Here is a 23500-nt window from a genome sequence, read left to right as displayed (position 1 = left end):
TCCAAGATTCCAAACAATTTATGTTCTAGAAATTGGAACATGTCTTGCCACTCCCCTTGCTACTAGACAAGCCAAAAACTTTAGTTTCTAGTTCAGGTTCTTCAACTTCATTCTTGGAATAAACACCTCAGTTTGAGCAGTACAGAGTTAAAGCGGCTGTCAGCTGTTTTTCCAGCTCTGATTTGTCATTCTTGAAAATGTTGAGGACTAAGTTTGCTCACCCCAGCCCCATCTTACTCTCTACTTTTTATGCATTTTCATTTGAAAGACTATAGTTAATGTGATTATAAGTTGGGAGGTGGAATAGAGTATGATCTGCATGTCTTAAGGAAATGCAAGACTTACTCGTAGGTTGAGATGAATAGAAACTTTATAAACATTTAACAAAATGAAGCAGTACACTATCCAGTATTTCTGAAGAGGAATCTTGGTTTTTGAAGGCCTTTGGCTGATGTGGCACTGATTCTAACTTCCTGGGACAGGTGTGTACTGATATTACCACTTTGTCCTTGGGTGGTTTGTTTCCAAATACAAATGAGACTGCAGATTTTTATGGAGTATCAGTGGTCACATATTCAAAGTGGATTAAGAAAGCCACATAGGGGACTCGGGATTTAGCTCAGCGGCATAAGCACCTGCCTTGCAAGCAGATGATTGTGAGTTCGATCCCTAGTACCGATAAAAAAAAAAATAAATAAAGCCACGTAGCCATGTGGCACATGCCTGTAATCCCAGCACTCAGAAGGCTGAGGCAAGGAGGATTGTGATGAGTTCAAGACCAGACTGGATTACAAATTTAACTCCAGGCCAGCCCAGCGAGACCCTGTCTCAGAAGGACCAACAAAAAAAGAAAAGGAAAGGAAACAAAGCTTTGTAATAAAAGGAGAGTTACATGTATGTAATTCTCTATGGTGAAAATAAAGTAGAAGCACTGCTCTCTGTCCAGAAGGTAATAGTACATATGAAATGTCGACTGTAAATTGTTCTTTTCTTCTCTGAACCCTATATACATGTTACTTGTCACCAAATCAAGTTAAAGAGGTGGCACAAATAAGCAGAGCCGCAGAAGTTCAGTTGGAAGTTCCTTTGGAACAAACAAGCTGACAGTTTTAACAATGTCTTGGGAATTGGGGTGGACATGAGGAGTCACTAGGTAAGACAGGGTTTAGTTAAGCTTCCAGATGGTACAGTATACTGATTGGTTAGATATGGCAAATTGGTACATCTGAAGTTCCTGTACAACATAAGAAGTAGTAATTAAATTTAAAATGCTGATGAACTGAAAAATAGAGATCTGAGAATATTGTCAACAGGCTGAACTCAAAAATGTTTTTCTTATGTGTTAGTCCTTCATGATAGGCTAAGTGACATAAACCTGCATTGCAGCCTCCCTAGACTGTAGGCTTTAGGGTATAAGTAATTCATTGTAGTAGCATTCCCTTTGTCACAAGGCAAGATGAACAAATGAAACTTGGATTTTAGGAAAACAACCCAAATGTGGTTATCTGCTTTTCCCTCTTGTGATAGTGTGTGAAGACCTCGTGGAAACATTTTAAGATGTTCTTTTGAAAAAAACACCATAGTATAGGAGGGAGTTCTGAGGACAAAATGACTACAGCTTCCTAGACTGTGAGTCTTCACATACTGCAACTTTTGGCCTTTTCAAAATAATATTTGTTCAAAGGCTATTTAGATCCCACTACAGCCAAGTGCAAAGTAAGTGATACACAATATTTTTTCCCAACTTCTTCATATTGTTGCATTTGGTCCAAATATTTAGACTTCTTTATAGCCAGGTATTGGAACGGTGATTTATATTTTGTCAAAGGGTTAATGGATAAAATATTCCAGGTGATTAATGAAATAAATTGTAAAGCTTTGTTTTGAATTGTGTTTTAATGAGAATCCTAGCTAAATTAATCTTTTCAGCAAGTTCTCTCCCAAGAATTTTGGTGACCTAGGACCAGTCACAAGTGTTAAAGCTAGAGAGGATTTTCTTCTATTGTGTAGAATTACTAGATCAGTTTTAAATTAAAATCTGTTGGTGAAAGTTTTTTTTAAAATGCCATTTATTTGGTGTGTATATTGTGTAGATACTTCTCCAATCAAATCTTGCTGATAAATAAAATTTGGACTGTTGTGTCCTATGTCTGATTGTATGTCCTCCCTAGGAACAGAACCAGTTCAAAAATAGATCATGTTTTCCCACTGCTGGCCTTTTCAGTAGAAGCACAGGTGTGTACATATAAAAGGAAAATTTAAAAAATAAATATTGAATTTTATTGGCAGTGTCTGATTAGAAATACTTCAGTGTTGGGTGCCAGTTTCAATGTATAATTAAACAACTGCTCAGCTAAGAGTTGATTTATTTCTTTCATCTGTCAATACCTTTGAAAACATTTACTATAAGAAAATGAGAAGAGTGGACTGTTATAAACATGCTCAATCTTTAAAAACAAGGAACTAGTTTAATAGTTTTCTTTAAAATAGCATCCTGTTACTGTTGTGTTTTCGTGTTTTAAGCCTGTAGATTCATTTGAATATGTAATCTGTACAAGGTACATGGAAAGAGCATAGAATGATCTGTGGTAAAGTATTCTTACTCTTTTGTGACACAAAAATACGCATTTTAGTGTAGAGAGAAGCTGGCAGCTATGAAATAAACAGTGAGATCTAATTAACTATGCAAGCCAAACGAATGGGAAACTGTAATTCCTGTTTTACTACACCTCTGTAGGGATAGATATACTGAGTTCATGAGTTTCTGTTATTAAAAATACCCTTCTAATCAAAAAATGCTGTTATTGTGCTTTAATGATTTTTATTTAATTGCTTTGCTTTTTTTGTTTCTGGTGAATTGATTTAGTTTCATTTAAATCAGTCTGATAGGTAAACTATGCAAAATATTTCTGGACATTGAAAGTAACACGTTTTAAAATTGATTCCCAAAGAGGATTGTACAGTATTAGGGCAGCTCTAAAGTTTTTAACAGCCTATTTTCCTTACTCAGGCAAAACCCTTTACTTATCCAGATTTTTTTTTTTTTTAAACCGGTTTTTGTGAAATGATCTTAATAGGTATCTTCATGTTCCTGGAAGAGAAGTCTGTGTAATCCATCTCCTTTGATCATGCTTTTTTCTTAACTCATTGTTCCTATTCATTGACATTTAGAGTTAGACAGGACCTTAACAAACCTCCATTTGTGGCTGCAAATAAAGAAATACTTCAGTAACACTGTAGTAAAACCATTATGTATTTGAATGTTAATGAAAGAGCCTTGGGGTGAATTATAAAACTGTATTCTTAGTGGGTTATGTATCTTTCCAATCTTAGGAATCATTGTGTCTGGATAAGAAGATAAAACACATGAAGTGACACTATGATGTGAAAAGCAGAAAATACTTTGTGCCAGGGTGCAAGGAATGGAGAGAATCAGATTCAAGCCAAAGGAATAGGATGTGTGGAACATGGCAGCTGAAGAAAGCAGGGAGTTGTCTGTTGTAGATTCAGGAAAGAGGTTTATATTTGGCTCCCTTATGATAGAATCTTCTGTCTTTTCAGACCATGGTATTGAAGTCATTGTGCAGCACAGGCTGATCCGGGACATGTGGCAGTTATTTTACCTCAGTTCTGGTACTGGGATTACAGGCATTTACCATACCCGCCTCTTAGCTCCATTTAAGTCTACATTCTATGGTCAATTCATAATGCAACAAATTGTCAGTATACTTGAAAATCTTCTCATAAAGTTCAGTGTTTCATCAACACAGCTAATTTTTATTCTGACACTGAAATAAGTCAGCTTTGGGGAAAAAAGATTAGTATTTAGTATATATACACCATATAAATATATACTTAAAAGGAAAACAAAATTTAACTTTTCGGGGGAAGTAATGTAATATAGAATGAGGAAAATACAGGTTCTTAGGTCATTAGAGGCACATTAGTTTGATAGTTTCTAGGAGCTGGAACCAGTCCTTTTTCCATTTATATGCTGAAAACAGTGCTTTGTACCTCAAAAAATTTAATTGCGATACAATTTACATACAATAAAATTCTTAAAAATGTAAAAAAAAAAAAGAAAAGCAGCTAACAAACACTATAGGATCAGTAGGAAGAATTACCTACAGAATTTACAGTCTTCAAACACAGATAGTTGAAAGGCAAATTACATGTGCATATTGTTTACTCTCACTAGTCTTACTAGTTTTTTTAAATCTCTGAACCAAGTTTCACATTCTGCTATAAATAGATGTGAGTTCTAACTAGCAAAATTAGAATTAGTTTGGCAACATATAAAGTACTTAGGGACTAATCATTGAGCAGTATGAATCCAAATACTACTACTTTTCCTTTCCAAGTTTCTGATAGGCACATAGTCCATGTTGCCATAGTATTCTTTTATAGCAAGAAGTAATTCCATGCCATTTAGGAGAAATGGTATCTTCATTTTGATTGTTTACCAAATTATCAAGTTACTCTGTAAAAGTGTTCATATGTGAAAATTCACTTAAGTAAGGGACATACAAAGATTTTTAATCTCTAGTAATTCACCATTTGACGTATTTCAACTTTCTATTATAAATAATATTGCTATGGCTATTCATTTAGAAGTTTCTGTGCAGTTTTCTTGAACAGATACCCAGGAGTGAAATTACTACATCATATAATAGTTAACATCATATAGTTATTTCAGTGGCTGCAAAGTGGTATCTTGTGTTCTGATGCATTTCTTAATCACTGTTGGTGTGGAGCATCTTTTATGTGCCTTCTGGCCTTTTGTTTGTATTATTTGGGAAAATACCTGTTAAGGCCCATTGAAATTTTTTAGGGTTGAGTTCTAACAATTGTTTTATATGTCCCATATAAGGGTAATAATGATGTGCAAATATTTTCTCCCATTCTGTATGTTATGTTCACGTTCTTGCTAGGGTGTGCCATGATTTGAATATGGTTTTTCTGAAACTCATTCTGAAATTTGATTTTCATATTTATCAGTGTTGAGAAATGGGATCTTTTAGGTGACAGGGGAGAGAGAATGCCACATACCACCCTCACAGAAATGGATTAGTTACTATAAAGCCAGGTCATTTTAAAGTGAGGTCACCTCATATGTTTTATCTCTCTTACATGTGCCTGCTTGCCCATCCTTTTGTCTGCCAGGTCATGACTATTGTTTGACGCCAAATTTACAAAGATTTACTGTTTCCTTCCACATTTTATAATTTTAGCTCTTACATTACAGTTTTTGATCAATTTTGTTAGTTTTTGTGTGTATGTAAGGAAGGGGTCCATAGTTACTTTTTCATACATCAATATCCAATTATTCTAGCACCATTTGTTGAAAAGGTAATTTTTTTCCCATTGAAGGTATTTTGGTATCTATCTCTCCATCTTGGTATGGAGCCCCATCTCCAATCCTTTAGGGGTGAGCCTGGGTCTCATTGAGTTTTTAAATTGCCTAGGCTGCACTTAAACTTGTGATCCTCCTGCCTCAGCCTGTCAGGGTGCTGGGATTACAGGTATGTGTTACCATGTCAGCTCTGTTGAATGAGGCTTGATATGCGTGTTGAAAGTTACTTATCCATATATGTAAGAGTTTATTTCTGGTCTCTTCATTTCTATTCCACTTAACCTGTTTATCCTGAGTCAGATCCACACTATCATGATTAATACGGCTTTGTAGTAAGATTTGAAATCAAGAAATGTGAGTCCAGCTTTGTTATTATGCAAAATTGATTTGCTTATTCTGAGATCCTTGCATTTTTTAAAAGAACTTTAGGGTGACTCCATCAGTTTGTGCAAACATTCTGCAAAAAAGGGGAACATTTTAATAGGGATTTCACTGAATCTGTACATCTTGTTAGTTTTTGGTTTTGGTTTTTTCAGATTATTGGCATCCATGAACATAGACATCCATCTGGCAGCTATGTTTTGAGGTTTTTCTTAGAGCTTTTCAAACTTTTGATCTGAGAACCTGTGTTTTCACTTTTAAATATTACTGAGAACTCCTAAGGTTTTAGATTATGAATTCATGGTTTATCTTTATGTTTACTATATTGGAAATTAAGACTGAGTAATTAAAAAAATCAAACCCATTACATGTAATCTAAGTAACATTGTAGCAATAAAAGCAACATTGGGGCTGGGGATTTAGCTCAGCAGCATAAGCACCTGCCTTGCAAGCAGGTGGTCGTGAGTTCGATCCCTGGTGCCGATAAAAAGTTTAAAAAAATAAAGCAGCATTAAAAAAACTTTAGTGGGAAAAATGACATTTACCATTTTCAGAAGTATTATTTATCTGAATAGAATCTCAGCTGGATTCTTATCTGCTATGCGATTTGACTTGTTAGTGTTAGTGATGTATTATTTTGACTGAAGTCAAATAAGAATGAAATCTAGCTTCACACAAATACAGTTAAAAAAGTGAAGAGTGTTTTAATAGTCTATTCAGATAACCTTAAATATTCTTTGGTATTATACAAAAACTCCACTGTACTTTTTTTATTAGGAGAAAATGAGTGAAAAGAAAAACCTCACTGAAAGGAGTCTCTGATATTCTTGACAGTGCCCCAAACTTCAAGAACCATTATTTTAGAAAATAGGACCAAGTGGTAGAGTTTTAAAAGAAATTGTACTACACTGAGTGACTCTCTTTTATTAATCTATATTGTAAAGCTAAATTGATTTAGATGTTTCCTTCCATCATTTCTGTAGGAAGGAAAACAGGAATCTTAATGTGGTTGCTTGATGAACATGGAATTAGCAAAGCTAGATGTTTTATTAAGATGTGTGGTAAAAATAAGTTATTCAAAACATTGAGACTGTAGGAAGCTATGTGCATGTCTTACCAGTTACACATTGTTAGTCTTGATATGTTTTTTTTTTAAATACTTGCAAAGTTTTAATTTTTAAAAATGCAGTTGTAATTTAACTCTTTAATGCCATTTATGTTATATCATATTGGGGGGCTTGTTAGTTTTTGGTTTTGTTTTTTTTTTTTTTAAGAGTTCAGATTAGAATTTGGTTTGGTTTGGTTTGGTTTTTTGAGACAAGGTCTTGCTGCATAGACCAGTCTAGCCTTGAACTTTATGTAGTCCAAGCTGGCCTTGAACTTGTGGTGGTCCTTCTGCCTCAGCCTCCCAAGTGCTAGGATTACAGATGTGTGCCACCATGCCCAGCTTTTTTTTTGTTTTGCTTATTTTTTAATTTCTGGGCCTCAAACCCAAAGCCTCATAGATGGCAGCCAAGTACTCAGTACTGATCTATACGGTCAGCCCTACTTTATTCAGTTCCTCTGAATATTTTAAATAATTATAATGTATTACACTAGTTTCTGCTTTTATATAATTAAATGTTTATTTCCATCTTTTGCTAAAGCTACCGTGAACATTTTTTATTTAATTCATACAACTGCATGAAGTTTTTAAGTGTATTGACAATATGTCAAAGTTACATTTTTCTTTTTATTGTTTCATGTTTTGGGTTTTTTTTTTTTTTTTTTTTTTTTTTGCCTCTCTTTCAGTGCTTAAGATTGAATCCAGAGTCTTTGCAATGAGCTGTATTCCCAGACCTTTTTATTTTGTATTTTAAGACAAGGTTTCAGTAGTCGCTAAATTGCCTAGGTGGGCTCAAACTTGGTATCCTCCCACTCAGGCTGCCAGAGAGCTAGGATTCCTGGTGCATACTGTCACGCTTCTTATTTTTACTGCTTATTACAAACAATTTTAAATATAAAAATAGAGAAGATACCACTGTGTTAATGTTATCTGTTACCTAGTTTTATTAACCATTTACCTCATTCTCATATCTCTGTTTTCTTTTCTGTTAAAATTATTGGCATGTTTTTAAAAGCAAGTTTAGGTATATATTTCAGCCATAAGTCTTTCTAGTTTTATCTATCTCATAAAAAGGTCTTCTAGAGTAAACTATAGCATCTTGATTAAAACCAAAATTAATAATCATTGTGTTATCTTTTATTATCCTCTAGGCAATGTTCAGTTTTTCCTGTGTGCAAAATGTCATCTCAAACAGTTTATTTGACTCAGATTCAAAACACTTCTCACATTGAGTTATTTTGGTTAAAGGTTTTAAAAATTTTATAGCAGTAAAAGTCTATCCTTTTAAAAATGTTTTATTTGCCACAAAAATGAGGTCATCTGCTTTGTCCCACATTTGGGGTTGAACTGATGCCTTTGTGCCTTGTGCTATTGAACATCTATTTCTCAGAATTCTCTTTAAATTAGAAGTCACCTTTAAGGGTGTGATTAAATATATTTTCTTTTTTGTCAAGAATACGTCACAAATGGTACTGTATCATCAAGAAAATTATAATGCCTAGAATTGCAATTTAGTGATGACTGAAAAGTATCTTCAGTAAAGTCTGATTCAGCCATTGAGGATGCTCCCATTAGTTCTTTACTTGATAACTTTAGCAAACATTGTTGCTCTCGCCTCTTAAAATGTTGGAATATTTTGATTTTTAAAAATTCTTTGACTATTTGCTGTAGGTTTTTTTTGTCCTGATCAGTTGTTTGGTATTCTGAAATGCAGTTCATCTAGGAAAGGCAGACTGGATGTTTCCCTTTAAAAATCTTTCAAACAGTGACTTAGTGTCTTAACCTGCAAAGGTGAACAAGGTAGTGGTGCTAGTGCTTTTATCCCTCATGGATTTTTATAAATAGCACTTGTATTCCATTTATTCTTTTTGATCATCGCATTATCCCATCTTTGGCTGTCAGAAGTACCTCTCTTCACATGGCTCCAGTGTTCCTTACATATGAAAGAGGTCTTTTCATAGCTTTCTTGCTTTCATAGTAAGATGTCCTAGGTTCATTGTAAATGGAAGGACATTCTACAAAATAATCAATCCAAATTCCTTAAGAGAGTAGGATGAAAGATAAGGAACAACTGAGGAGTTTGCAAAGTTTTGAAGGGACTAAGCAGAGATTACAACTAAATATAATGTGAGATTATCCTAGATTGTATCCTGAACTAGGATAAGCACATTTGTGGGAAAGTGGGTAAATCCTAGAGAAAATTTGTAGTTTAAAAAATTTCATTTCCAGCTTGGTGAATAGTGCCCACACATTTGTAGATTGAGCAGTCTTGAGGCTCAACTTGTAATCACAAGTTCAAACTCATCCTGGGCAGTTCGTCAATTTAGCAAGACTGTGTCTCATAGTAAAATAAAAAAGAACTGTGGGTTTACCTTAGTATCCAAGTCCTGGGTTCAATGGTTATCCCCGGTATTGAGAGAAAGAGAGTGAGCGAGCGAGGGTGTGGGAGCACAAGCCTGCACAAGCGGATCAGTCAATCGATTCAATGTATACAAAGATTGTGTGAATTTTAAAAACTTGTTTAGTTACGTATGTGTATCTCTTTATGTGAAACATTTGTGTACCTAGTATCAATTTAATTCCCATTTACTTTGTTCTGTGAATTAGTTTACATATGCAGTATGTAAAATGTAATAGTTTTAAAAGAACTGTGACAACACTTGCCTCAGAAAACAAGCCTAATAAGTGCACTTGAAGTTCTTAGTGAAGTTTTAAAATTCATGTGCAAATATTTTAAATTTTTTTTCATAAAAGTTAAAGTTTTGTTAGCACATGGTTTGCCAATATTTTCATCATTGCCATATTGATACAAAGAAAAAATTCACTAATAAAAACAACTTACTTTTTTGGTAAGAGGTACATTATGAGCATATTTCTTGAAATTACTTAGAATTCCGAAGACTCTCAGAAATTACTCTGTAATTCTCAGAAATTACTTAAGATTCCTTATCCTGGAAAACTTAAAGATTTTAAGACGTCTTTGTAATGTCATTCTAAGAATTCATCGGAGTATGCCCCTCAAATGATCTGTTTGCTATCTTTGTCATTTTATAGCATCCTGAGGTTGGCATTAAGCTGCACCAGTGGAGCCCATGACTTCTGATCAGGACACTAAAGTTGTGGCTGAACCGCAGGCACAGAGAGTCCAGGAGGGCAAGGACAGCTCTCATCTGGTAGGTGTCATTGAAGGGAGGACCAGGAGCATTCATTTCTTTCTGTTGACAAATCTACTTGGATTTAAGAAGGAGTACATTGTATTTAAGGACAAAATAGTAGCACTACAATATATCAAGATCTACATACTGTATAGCTGGTGTACTTTTGTAGAAGAGAGGATTTTTTACAGATCCGAAGATTATAGTTGAGAAGTAATAGAAGACAGATGAACAAAAGAAAGACCTTTATTTAGCAATAAGTTTTATGTGACACAGAAACCTTCAAAAATGAAGAACCGTCCACTCTCAAGGAAAACTATATGCTAAGTCTGATACAGAAGGGGTGAGTTATGGAAAAGCATGATTAAACAAAAAAGATGTGGTCTAATGGTAATAAATTGAGGAAAACCTAGTTAAAACTTGTGTGTTCAGGTTATTTTGTTTCGGTGTCCCTGTATGACATTCCTTTCCTGGGGAAACCATAGGATCCCTTAGAATAAGTGTCTGATGACGGGTTTTGAGGGGAAAATCTGCTAGGTTTTATGGGCCAGTTTAAGGGAAAAGGACAGGGAAATGGTAATTTCAGTGTCCTGATTTTGCTGTTCCTTCCCATGCTAAAATATAGTATTTGATGTGCTGTTTCTGAAAAAGTATCTAAAATAAGATTTGGATAGCTTAGTAGAGGAAACTATTTCTATATACTGGGTGATAGAGAAAACAGAAGGTAATTATAACTAGATATTTAAAGCCTTGTATTTTAAATAAAAATACAAATAAAAATACATAAGATTACAGCCATTGTCATAGATTGAGAGTTAAATAGGATTTCAAATTTTTTTGACAACCTGCATTCATTTTATCATATCAAGCACTAATATTTTAGAGTTTCTAAATGAATTTGGGAAAACTAACTTTTCTTAATTTTGCCCCATTGAAACTTAACATCAGTGAGAATTTCAAAATTAAAATTTTAAAGAACCCGTATGTTTCCTTTTGAATATTTTCTTTGTCATGTCATATAAAAATTGCATTTCTCAGTAGGTTTGGTTTTGCTTAATTACTGTGGTTTAAAAATAACATTTCCACCCTGTGGTAGTGACAACGTCTTTGAAATTTCAATTTTACAGATGAATGGTCCTATATCTCAAACCACTTCTCAAACAAGTTCCATCCCAGCTTTGAGTCAGGTAATTCATTTTGTGATTAATCACAGATTGTTTAATCACAATGGAGGCTCAGAGATATCTCCTTAGAACCAATGTTTATTTAAAAATAAAACAGAAATAGTATGTGTTTCTCAAAAAGATAGTAGAGTTCATTCATCATTGTGCCACCTCAGAACAGTAAATGTCAATTCTGTCTATCCTTTTTGGTGTCTGTGTACAGTTCACAAATAGCAATATGCTGAATGTATTTTTTGTTTTTCAAATATTTATCACAATGATTTAATATTAAGCTACTGTATGTATATGATTAGTTTTACATTCTGATGACCTGTGACTTTTAGAGCACACAAATACTAATAAAAGAACAAGTGAATCTCATGCCATTGGGTTTTTTTGAACATTGGTTTTATCATTTGCAAATAGATATGCTTCTGGAGTATTCCAAATTCAGTTTGTCTTTTATAAGGGCCTGACAGTTTAGTAAACCTCCTGTTTTCCCAAATCAACAATTCATACAGAAATTAATAAAGTAAAATTTTTTCAAAAGTAAGACATGGGTTTGGATTGTAGTTCAGTGTTGGAACATGTACCTAGGTGTGTACAAGAGTTGAATCTGATCGCAAACATCAAGGGGAAAAAAAAGGATACCACTACAAACTGTATCATCATTTTATTATTTATGTTGGATTAAAGTATACAAATTGATATTTAGACTTCCTCAGTTATACACCTATCCCTGTAGTTTTAGAATGCTTTCATTATCTACCATGCCCATTTACAATTAATCGCTAGGCAATCACAGATGTACTTTCTGTGTCTGGATTTGCTTTTTCTTGTCTTGTTCACTCACATAGCTAGCTCAGTGTTTTGTGTCTAGTAGGTAGGCAGATAATGCTTTGTGAATGAAATTTGAATATTCGTTCAACAAAGATGAGTCCAAGTGATAAAGATGGGTAAGATTGTTCTATGAAACAGTCATTTATAGATTAGCATGGAATAGATACATATCTATTGTAACCCTACTACAGCATGCAAAGTTGTATTGCTGAATTTTATGTGAACTTTAGATAATGAATGAATATAGATTTAGGTAGCACTGGACATTGTGGCATATGCTTGTAATCCCAGCACTTGGGAGATTGAGGTGGGTGGATTACCATGAGTTTGAGGTCAGCCTATGCTACATAGTGAACTCAAAGCCAGCCTGAATTACACAAGACACCATCTCAAAAAAAAAAAAAAAAAAGTAATTGGCATTGAGAAATATATTCCTTATTTATCAACCTCATTTCTGTCCCAGAAGTAGGTCATTAATTGAATTGGCTGCTAAATGAAGAATTATATATTATATGTACATGATGACATTCAGAACAAAGAAATGGTCAAAATAAACTCCAATTTGATGACTTGGTTTTATTGGCTAACATACATATAGTACTATAATGTATAACAGATACATTATGTATAACCACAGAATTATATATTACATGTACCTGATGACATTCAGAACAAAGAAATGGTCAAAAGAAACCCTAATTTGATGATTTGGTTTTATTTGGGTAACTCATATATACAGTACTATAATGTATAACAGATACATTATGTATAACAGATAATGTATAACCACTGGGGTACTGTACTCCAAAAAAGATGTTGAGACTCTATAAATGAGGTGTTCACAACAGTCTTAAGAATAAACAGGTTATAAGTCCAAACACTGTGCCTCAGTCCTAAGTCTGAACAGTTGTTAGGTCATTGAGTGAGTATCTGCAGTTGTGTCTACAGGAAAAAAAAATGCTCTTCTATTTTGTCCTAAGCGAGAAAGGATTTTTAAATGATCTAACCTTAATGTAAGGGGCTAGTGTTTTGTTTTTGTTGTTGTTACTGCCTTTTCTTTTTGAGACAGGATCTTACTGTGTAGTTAAGGCTGGCCTTGAACCCATTTTGTAGCCCAGGCTGGTCTCAAATTTGCAACAATCCTCCTGCCTCAGCCTCCCAAATTCTGGGATTACGAAGCCTGGTTGGGGCTGCTGGTTTTGAAACATTTTGTACTGAGAAGGTTAAAGTGGTAAATTTGCATTACATTTCCTTACATGTACAGACAGGAAAAATGGTGAAACTCTGGAGTCCACCAGTATTTTAGAAATGAAAGGCAACTAACTTACAAAGGGAAGAGGTCAGCAAAATAGAAAACCAGAAAGCAATGTTGCTTGAAATGGGAGAAGAGTGTGGCCATCTCTCCCTCTCCCTCTCCCTCTCCCTCTCCCTCTCCCTCCCCCTCCCCCTTTCCCCCCCTCTCCCCCACAGGTACTGCACCACTGAGCTGAATTCCCTCCCCTCTATCAGAGTAATCTTTTAAAACTTCTTTACAGACAGATCTGAAAACTAATCCTTTTTTTGTTCATTCATTAAATTTTTTGGGGAAAAAAACCCCTACCGTTTAATGGATGTAGTTTCTCAATGAATATGTATTTATTACTAATTAGTAATGTCGAATTAGTTACTGTAGGTCTACATCTTGAATAGGAGTAGACTAGCAGTTGGAAAGCTTGAATTTTTCATGAAGATGGCCAGTATCTGTTTTGCATAAACAAATAACATCTTTTTTTAAAAATTTCATTTTAAAGAGAAAAAATAAAATTTCAAAACAATAGGATGACAATTGTTGATACATTGCATATTGCACAAATAACATCTTCCTGCTTTTAGTATATTACTAATTCCTTATCTCATAGATAGAACTTTGAACCACTGCATAGTACTTTTGAGAGGCTTGAGTACTAGTGAGTGTACAGTATTTTGTATGTTCCTTTTTTCTTTTACTTGTTTCTTTTTTCTTAATTATAATTTTCACACATCTGCAGGTAGAATAATATAATTAATTCCCATGTTTCCTTTGTGAATAGTTATCCATCCTTGTGTTAGGGTGCTCATTTTGTTTCTCCATCCTGCACAGAATCGTTCAGAATTTTATAGATGTGTATATTTACCTTATTTCCTGGAGGTTTTGTCTGAGTGTGTGTGTACGTACTGGGGATCAAACTCACAACCTTGCTTTTGCCAGGCAAGTGCTTAGGGCACTGAGCTAAATCCTAGAGTATTTTTAAATAAATCCTAATCTGTTTGCCATTCTACCATAAATACTTAAACATGTATCTGTGACACTATCCGTTTTCATGCCTGATATAATTAGTTGTAAGTCTTTTACACCCACAGACATTATTTTTTGAAGCTAGAAAATTAGATAAAAGGATAAGTAGATAGTAAAGAACAAATTTCTAATACTACTTTCTTTTTTGGATACAAACTAAATTCTTTGCACTGTCCCATCAAATATAATTCAGGAGATATTAATCATTATTAAAAAACCAGAAATAAAAAAAAAATCTTTGACTGGGACAGTAACTTTAGTGCTTTTTTAAAATTTAGTTTATGAAAAAACCAATAGGGAGCTTTTCTTTTTGCTGTTCTGAACCTTTGGAGTCCATGTACTGTTTGGATTTCTGCCCATAAAGTAGAGTGGTTGTTAGGCAGGGTGCTCACTGCTCATTTAGATTTGGATTTGAGTGGCAGGAACATGTGACTGCTGTGCAGAGTTATTTTTGATGTGGGTGTTGGCCTCTCCTCAGAAACCATAGCAAGTTAGTGTGAGATGTGTTGGTAGAGGCTCAGAAAAGGACAAGCTTCGTAATATGAGTTTTTGAACTTTCAAACATGGGTTGTTGCTTTAGCAAGGAATTAAGTAGTAACAATGACAATGAAAAAACTGGTCTGTTACAAAAGTCTGTGGAGAAGAAGGAACCGAAGAACAAGATAAGTAAAACTTTATCTTCATTATTTGGTACCCTTGAAGGTGAAGAATTTTACAATGTTGAAAATGGAGTCAGCAGAGCAGCTGCAGGCATTAATAAGTGGACTAAAATTTTTACAGGGTCTGATCACAAACAAGATCATAGAACAAAGCGGTCAAAGAACTTTATTTCCTCTTTGGTATGTAAGTTTTTAACTAGGTATGAAAGTTTAGATGAGAGTGATAAGAGGTCAGATACTGTTATTGAGCAGAATGCTGAGAGAGAGTGTGACTTACTGTGCATGAGTAATGACAGACAGAGTTGTTCCATAAATGACCAGCCTCACTCACATGTGCATGTCCCTTCTGACCATGGACCGCAAGAGGAAACTTTTGTTAGTGATCCTTTGTGCAGTTACCTGTCCACTTATGAAAAATCTTTAGTAGAGAAAGAAAGAATACTAAATGTTCAAGTCAGCAGTTTCAATGACAGTAATTCTTTACATAAGTTGGATAAGGGGATGCAAGATGGAAATACTACTTGTGTTAGTGACAAGCAGTGTAAAAATTCCACAGAGACCAAGTTTTACAGTATTTGTGTTATAGATCCTGACTGTTTGAACATGGAAGAGGAACTGTGCATTCCCATGTATGGAACAGCTGCAGAAGAACAGTATCATTCAGCTGTTACCTCTGAAGGGATTCACAGGGTGAATTGGCATCTAGATAACAGGAAAGAATGTTCAGTCTTACATGCTACACAGTGGGTAGGAGAGTTAAAGTTGCAGCAGGAAGATCTGTCAACCCTGGATATGCTGGGTCCAAATGAAATAAAGAATGTATTTAATAAGGAAACTAAGTCTAGTTTTAAGCTTTTGTTGGATAATGATCCACCTTGTGAAGCAAATATTGATAACTTGCAGACTGAGTGTTTGAAGGCAGAATCTTATACCATATTTCCTGAAGATTACACAGAAAGTAGTACATTACGTAATACTTGCCTACTCCCTGAATTAAATGTTAACATGGAGTGTGACTCACTAAAATGCATGTGCATCATCCCCAAAGAGAGAACAAGCCATATTTCAGATATAGGAGGCCAGATGGATGATTTGTCTGGTAATTTACTTAATGATCCTTCACATGTTGAAGAGAATGATGAACTTGCAGCTGTAACAGTTAATATCAGTCAGAGTTTAAACTCTAAAAAGGAAGCAGAAAATAGCTGTGTAAATCCACTAAGAGACAATGATTATTTCCATGTCAGAGTTAGCAGTTCAGATAGTATCCTTTCTTTTGGCCTAGATAGAATTAATTTAAATTCCAAAAAGTTCATAACTTCAGAGAGCTTTAGAGATGAGTGTCTCTCAGTTCATGCTAATTTCAGAGAAGGGGCTCCAGGAAAATATGATGATAGCTGTGATCTTGCACTCTTGCCAGAATGCATGCTAAGGAAGAAACAGTACCAGGGGGAGACCAACCTGGAAAACAGAAGTCCACAGCTAGAAAACAGAGGAAAGCTGTCATTGCAGTCTGAAACTAGCTTTTCCTATGAAGACAAGGATAAGATCAGTGATTTGAAGGCTGAGAGTCATGGCAAGAGGGCTTCTTACTTGAAATCTTGGTGTACATCTGATGTGTGTGCAGGTAGTAGGATAGACAAGGCTCAGATGCAGACATGTGACTTAACTCATGTGGAGTGTAAATCAGACACAGAAGGGACAATCCAAGAAGCAGACGTCCCAGAACTCACAATTTTGCAAAGTATGCTCCCAAATAATGCATCTCATGATCACTCCAGAGCTCTTCAGGGTATCTTAAAGTCCTCTGCGTTTCTTTTCACTTGTACTGATAAAGAACAAGAAACAGGCCTGCATGATAAAACAGAAGATGAAATATGTGTGAAGAATTCAATCAGTGTATTATACAACCAACTGAGTGATCCTCACAGATTAGAAAATGCTGAACAAGAATCACAAAATGGTTATTATGGAGAGACAAGTAAAGAACATACAGAAAATGTCAACTCAGATCCTGAAAGAGCTTTTTACTGGAAAACAGATGAACTAAAATGCAAGGCAATGCCTGGTGAAGATACACCAACTTGTATTAGTCCTAGTGCAACAAAAATTCATGATTCTAAAACTGATCAAATACAAAGAAATTGTGAAACCCATAGAGTGAATGACTATAAAGGTAAAGATCTTAATAGTGTGCCATCTTTAAGTCAGAGTTCAAATTCAGTTACACAGAAGCCAGAAGTAGTAGAGAAGAATGCTGTTAATAGTGATGAAAACTCAAAACTGAAGCAGATTTGCTGTGACTCAAATAAAGGTTTTGATTCCTTTGATGATAATGCATCAGAGCTGAGTAAGTCAAAAATAGCATGTAAAGAAGAAAAAAAGAGACTTCATTCAGCGAAAGATAATACTGATACTGACATTATTAACTGCTTAGGTCCATGTGGAACAAATGGATCTGCATACCATTTCAAAGAAAGAAATATCAAGTCCACAGCTAAAGAATGTACTTCAAATGATGAAATACATTTTATGGGAATTGGTGTTGATCCCTCTCAAGTGAACACATACCAGGTAATTCCTGCTATCCCAGTTGACAGCAAAGAAATCATAGTATCAAGTAGTGACCATGTTTTACCACTCACAGATCTCTTTAATATATCTGAAAATTTCCCAAAAGTGGATTGGCAGAATTTCCTAGAGAAATTCTACTCCCACTTTTTGAATGAATTTTCTTATTACCCAGTGGAAGGATTAACAAGACAGATATTTTCTGAAAGACTGGCAAATGAATGTGATAGCTATCAAGTGGGCTATCTCTGGGCTAATACAGGCACAAAAGATGCAATAGAAGATGAACAGATATTTAGTGACGGTCTACACAGTGAACCACAGGACTTAGACAGTGCTTCATTTTTATTGGAGCAGCCCTCTTATCAGCTACCAGTGAAAGAATCCAGTGTTGTTTGGGGATTGCAAAGCAGAGGTGGACAGTTAGTAAGTATGCTTTTATCAGTACTTATTATACTGTGATATGTGACCTTTACCTTTTGTGTGCTTTTAAATTAATGAAGCTTTTTCTAAATAATATATGGTGATTTGAATTCTTGCATAAAGCTCTAAATTACTATAACATCAATTTAACCATTTCCAAATTGGAAAATTTGTTGTATTTTAGCCAGAGTTCGCATATATAAACTTACTAGCATTTAAGCATGCCGTTCTGACCTCTCCATAAAGCTTTATGCAGACTGCTCTTCATGGTGTTCTGTTTCCACCGTGTGGTTGGAGCCCTTTTGTATCTTACTGTGTAAAGTGGCATATTGTCAGTGTAGTGTGTTTATCTAGTGTTTGAGCCAATTGACTATGTAAGTCACACTTGTAATTATAAACTTAACTAAAAATCTGTGCTATTTTTCTATTATATATGTGTAAAGCAGATAAAATTTTCTACTTTTAACTACCTCTGCAACCTTGGTTCTGTTTTCTTCCATTCAAGATCACCATGGAGTTGTTTCTTAGATCCCCAAGATGAGCTGGCCTTACTGATTTGGAAAGACCTTTGCAGATGATTCTGTGGGCACCTAAATTGAGCATTTTTTCAATCAATTCTGTGATAAAGGCAAACATTATTCAACAACCAGAAACTAATCTTGCTTAGATATATGGAAGCAGTGTTATTGAAAGGACATATAAAAATCTGGGTGTGGTGGCGCAATTCTGTAATCCCAGCACTTGGGAGGCTGAGGCAGAAGAATTGTTTGCAAATTCAAGACAGCCTGGGCTAAAAGTGAGCCCAAGGCCAGCCTGAACTGCATAGCGAGACCCTGTCTCAAAAAAAAAGAACAAAAAAGGACATATACTCTTGCCTCAATATCGATGAGGAATTGTTTCTGAGAGCCCCACAGATAACCAAAATCCATGGCTGATCAAGCTTCTGTGTAAAATGGCATAGTGTTTGCATAAATCTACACAACCCTCCCACATACTTGAAATCATCTCTAATTTCTTGTAGTGCCTAATAGATGTAAATGTTATGGAAGTAGTTGTACTGTAGTACTTGAGAAAGTAACAAAAAATTTGTACATGTTTACTACAGGTGCAGTTATTTTTTAAAAAGTGTTTTTAGGGCCGGGGATTTAGCTCAGTGGCATATGCACCTGCCTTGTAAGCGCGCAGTTGTGAGTTTGATCCCCGGTACCAAAAAAAAAAGTTTTTGATTCATGTAGAATCCATGGATACAAAGGGCAATCTGTACTTGGAATAGCAAAATCAATTAATAGTTTATTTGTGATCTTTGTGTAATTGGGTAAGAAAAACTTTTCATGATATTAAAGAAATAGATATAACCTCAAATATTAATATCTGTATTATGGGTACAAACAGTAGAAATCATATAATTTTTAAAATTACACATTTTTCTTTACTCAAAAGAAACAAATTGTTTTTTCTTTCCATACTCCTATTAGCAGCATTAGCAAAAAGAATTACCTGCAGGTTCTTCTGATTTTTTTCTTTAAATAGAGGAAACACTATTAAATGAACCCTTTAAGATACATATATACTTTTATGTAAGTGTGGGCAGTTACAGTTGATTACTGTTTACTGTGTGGTACATCCATGTAGAGTAAAAATAATTCCTCTTTCTGTCTTGGTTTCATATTTAAATTAACTTTTCAGTCATGAGATACGTCCAAATACAATTCTAAATTGAGGAATTACCATGTTAGTGATGCTACCTTTTCACAACTGTTTTCAAAGTATTGTTATGGACATTCTTTTTATACTAACTGTATTTATGTAGCAGCTGTCTTTCCATTTTACAAATGAAGAATAGAGGTCAGACATTTTCATAACTCTGAAGTCTGTGAATTGATCAAAATTTTTAAACTTTCTAGTGGAACTCAAGGAATAGTACATACTTACTTGAAAAGTTTCTTTTCTTTATGGTCTCCCTCATTGTATATTCTATGCCTATTTCTTCCTACTCTCTGTAGTAGTAATTTGTCAGATGGAACATTCTGTCTCATGAACATAAAATACAAATTTATGAATGAATATTATTTTTAATGGAGTATATTGTTTTGCACTGTGAGTGGAAGAGTTTCTGTAAAGCATCAGAACTTGGCAGTGCCTCACTTTCAAAGAGAGGTAATATTGGCTATTTATGTGAAATCACTCCAGAATGTGGCTATTACATTCAACTGGCTTCTGATTTTAATAGCCATTGATTATCCATACATTTTTAGTGCAAGTGAAGACTTAGCCATGCATATGAAATAAAGGGTTTTTGATAATCATTCAGAGTTCTATATGAATCAAAGGGAATATTATCTCTTGAGCCATAATTTTATTATTATTATTTCTTTTTTTGGTATCAGGAATTGAACTCAGGACTTTGCACTTGCCAGGCAAGTGCTTGTGCCACTTTGCTATGCCCTTGGCTCTCACAATTTGTTTTTATTTTTTTCTCTTTTTTACAATTTTAGTTCATTAGTACATATGTACAATACATGTTTACATTCCTTCTGGATGAATGTATATAACACATCCCAATTGCTTTTTTTGCATCTTTATCTCTTTCTTCCCTTTACCTTCCTTCCATTACTTGATCCTCTTCCCCTTTGAGAACAAAATCTGTAATTCAAAGAAATGGTAGTTTATATCTTCATATAGTAAAAACTATTTCTCATGTGAGCTATGAGAAGTTAAAGCATTCTAATGAAAGTATTGTTTCTGCTGATACCAGAACACAGTTTTCTAGTTACTATCACTTTTATGGGTGAACTTTTAACCTTTCTCTGCCTTGGCTTTCTGATTTGTGACACGGGGGCAGTAATAACTATTTGCTAGGACTTTTCTGATTCAGTAGAGGTAAGTCTGTAGAATACTCTCTTGATGCAAATTGCCATGTCATTAAGTCTTAATTAAAAGTTTCAGTCCTGTAGGCTGCGCATGGCAGAACATGTCGTTAATGGCAGCACTCAAGAGACTGAGGCAGGTGGATTGCCATGAGCTCAAGGCCAGTTTGGGCCAGGCCAAACTACAAAGTAGGTGTTTTATCAGAAAAAGAAATCAGAAACAACAGAAAAAGTGTAGTAGAAAATATAATTTTCTTTATTCATGAAATATTGACGTATTCCCTTATTTCTGAGCACCTTTGTACTAAATTCTGGACTCTGCTTGTATTAGTGACACAGTAATGAGGGAAAAGGTCTATGATGGCCGCCATTCAAGAGTGTATGAATAGCAGACCCACAAGCTATGAGAGACCAGGCATGTTGTGCCGTCGTAGTTCTCAAAGTGCTGATTATAGCCACTTACAGCCAACAAGATGAGTGATCTGTATTAAGAAACTACAAAACATATATTGGTGGTATACAGCAGTCAACTGTAAAAGGTGCTTAAAGTGGAAAAGATTAATGAAAGCATTAAGAATTTAAAGTAAGATACATAAAAAATAGTCTGTTTAGTGGGTGGAATTAAACTGAGGTGGGAAGACTTGATGGTGTGGTGTTTACTGAATAAAGAATGGAACCTAATTAGAAAAGGTGATTTATGCAAATAGAACATATAAGAAAATAGGGAAATAAAGAAAAAACAAAACAAGTAAAGATACATATGTTGAGTGATGTGTATGAAATAGGGGGGTTGTCTTCTGTATCTCTCACTTAGCTCTATGGGAATGTGTCCATTTTATTCACCATTATATCCAGATCACTAAACAGTATTTGGCACAGACTTGATAGTGAGCATGTGAGATGAACTTGTTAGATAGATAGGTGGCTGAGAGAGAAGTGAGAAACTGTGTGCAGAAGTTTAAACTAATGTAAGCAAGGAAATTGAAGAATCAGTGTTTCATGATTATAATATTCCTAAAGGGGGAGAAACCATATTCTTTTCTCTATCACCAGTATTTAAAGTAAAAAGAATTCCAGATAAGTATTCATTTAAGCATTTGGCTTTGTGGGTGTGATGTTTTAATTATTGTTCAGTGACTAGAAGAGCAGTAAATAAGTTGCTTCCAAAGAATATAGGTGTGTGTGTGTGTGTGTGTGTGTGTGTGTGTGTGTATACTGCCATTTTATCCACAGTCTGCTTCAGAAATAGTTGTATGATTCTCACTGCCAGTCTCATTACCTAAGCAGTATGGATTTATTCTGTCTTTTGAAAATTGCTAATACACATGGTTCATTGGTAGTTCCTTAGGTTTTTCTGACCTTTTCATGTATTACGGAGCTGGGACGATGTGTGGTACAGTCTAGGGGAGCACCTGAGACCAGGACTCGTTCCCTTCCTTACGTATTTGTTAACTCTCACCATGGTGTGAAGTCTGGTGGTGCATTGGAAAAGGCAAACAGTTTGTTTGGGTCTATTGAGAGATTGTGGTGGCAAAATTAGAATTTGAGGAGCAGCTGCCACTAGGATACTTTGCTTTAAATCTTGGAGATTCACTCAAGATTTGTAAGCAGAAGAAAGCTAACATTAAATCAGAAAACTCATGGGAATGGGAAGTATAGTAGCCACTATAATGGGCCGGGTGCTGTTTGAGTTTTTAAGGTGCACCAGGAAATGGCTAGAGGAAATAACAGAATGTGCCATGTGGGTATCTTGGAACGTCATTCTGGTCAAACAAAATGAGAGGAATGAAAGTGCTTGTGTTTAGAATCAGCAAGATAGAGTGGAAATGAATGAGACCAGAGGCAATGACTACATGAGGATGTTCTGCCCAGAGTAAGAACTTTCTGTTTTACTTTGAGCCAGGCAGCCATTGAAGGGAGGACTCCCTTGTTTGCGCAGAGGACTGCCATGATCTTAACTTACTGAACATCCTTTGTTCAAATGATTTAATGCATACCTTATGCATACCAAGACAAAGGTGAGAACTGTGAAGTTCACTTTCTAGTTAAGGTTTTTTTAGAGGTGGAGTAAGTTGACCCACCTTGCACAGCTGTCTGTGGCTGAGTTGTACTCAAACCCCCAGCTACTATCCCCAGCCTTGCCCCTCCCCCATTTTCCTAGTGAGCAAACACACCAGAGCCCTAGACTAGCAGCATCAGGATCACCTGCAGATTCCACTGTGGAAGGACAGGGAAGTTGTGTTTGGAATAAAGCTCCTGAGATGCTGTTGAAACTCCTTTAGGAATGGGAACAAGTAGTGACATTGAAAATGAGGGATGTTTTATTGTCTTAGTAGATGCTTTAGCCTTTTTGTGCACTAGCTGCCAGACCTTTATTTGTAGAAGGAACTTTCAAACACTTTTCACTATGTTTGAATCTGTATCTTTAAAATTTATTCATCTACATTGTATTAAATTTATAAATCTAAATAATGACTTATGTTAGGTAGTATGAATTATAATTACATAGTCCATGAGACCCTGAACTCTATGAAGGCAGGGACCATGTCTGTCATTTGTAGCTTTTAGAGTCATGTGTTTAGGAGAAATGTAAGAATCTACCAGTGGAATTAGGTGGAATTTTGACCACATCTACTTTTGGTTATTTTTTTTAACTGATTTCACCCCAG

The 23500-nt window shown here is 35.1% G+C and overlaps 1 protein-coding gene across 4 annotated transcripts in view; it reads left to right on the top strand.

Moving 5' to 3' along the window:
- The window catches only part of Larp4b (La ribonucleoprotein 4B), an 87799-nt gene that overhangs the window by 16274 nt on the left and 48025 nt on the right, over positions 1-23500 (top strand). For 2 of the 4 annotated variants that reach the window (XM_063260130.1, XM_063260129.1), the window contains exons 2-3: positions 9894-10012; positions 11122-11181. In XM_063260130.1, coding sequence (XP_063116200.1) covers positions 9932-10012; positions 11122-11181 — 141 coding nt within the window. In that variant the 5' untranslated portion in view covers positions 9894-9931. Of the gene's footprint in view, positions 1-9893; positions 10013-11121; positions 11182-14590; positions 15151-23500 lie in introns of those variants that run through there. The other 2 variants (XM_063260131.1, XM_063260128.1) reach the window with 2 other exon arrangements.

Source organism: Cavia porcellus, unplaced genomic scaffold, assembly GCF_034190915.1.
Source record: "Cavia porcellus strain 051 isolate PalLab524CR breed Dunkin Hartley unplaced genomic scaffold, mCavPor4.1 scaffold_13, whole genome shotgun sequence".
Taxonomy (NCBI): Eukaryota; Metazoa; Chordata; class Mammalia; order Rodentia; family Caviidae; genus Cavia; species Cavia porcellus.
This window is presented reverse-complemented; position numbering and strand designations above follow the sequence as displayed.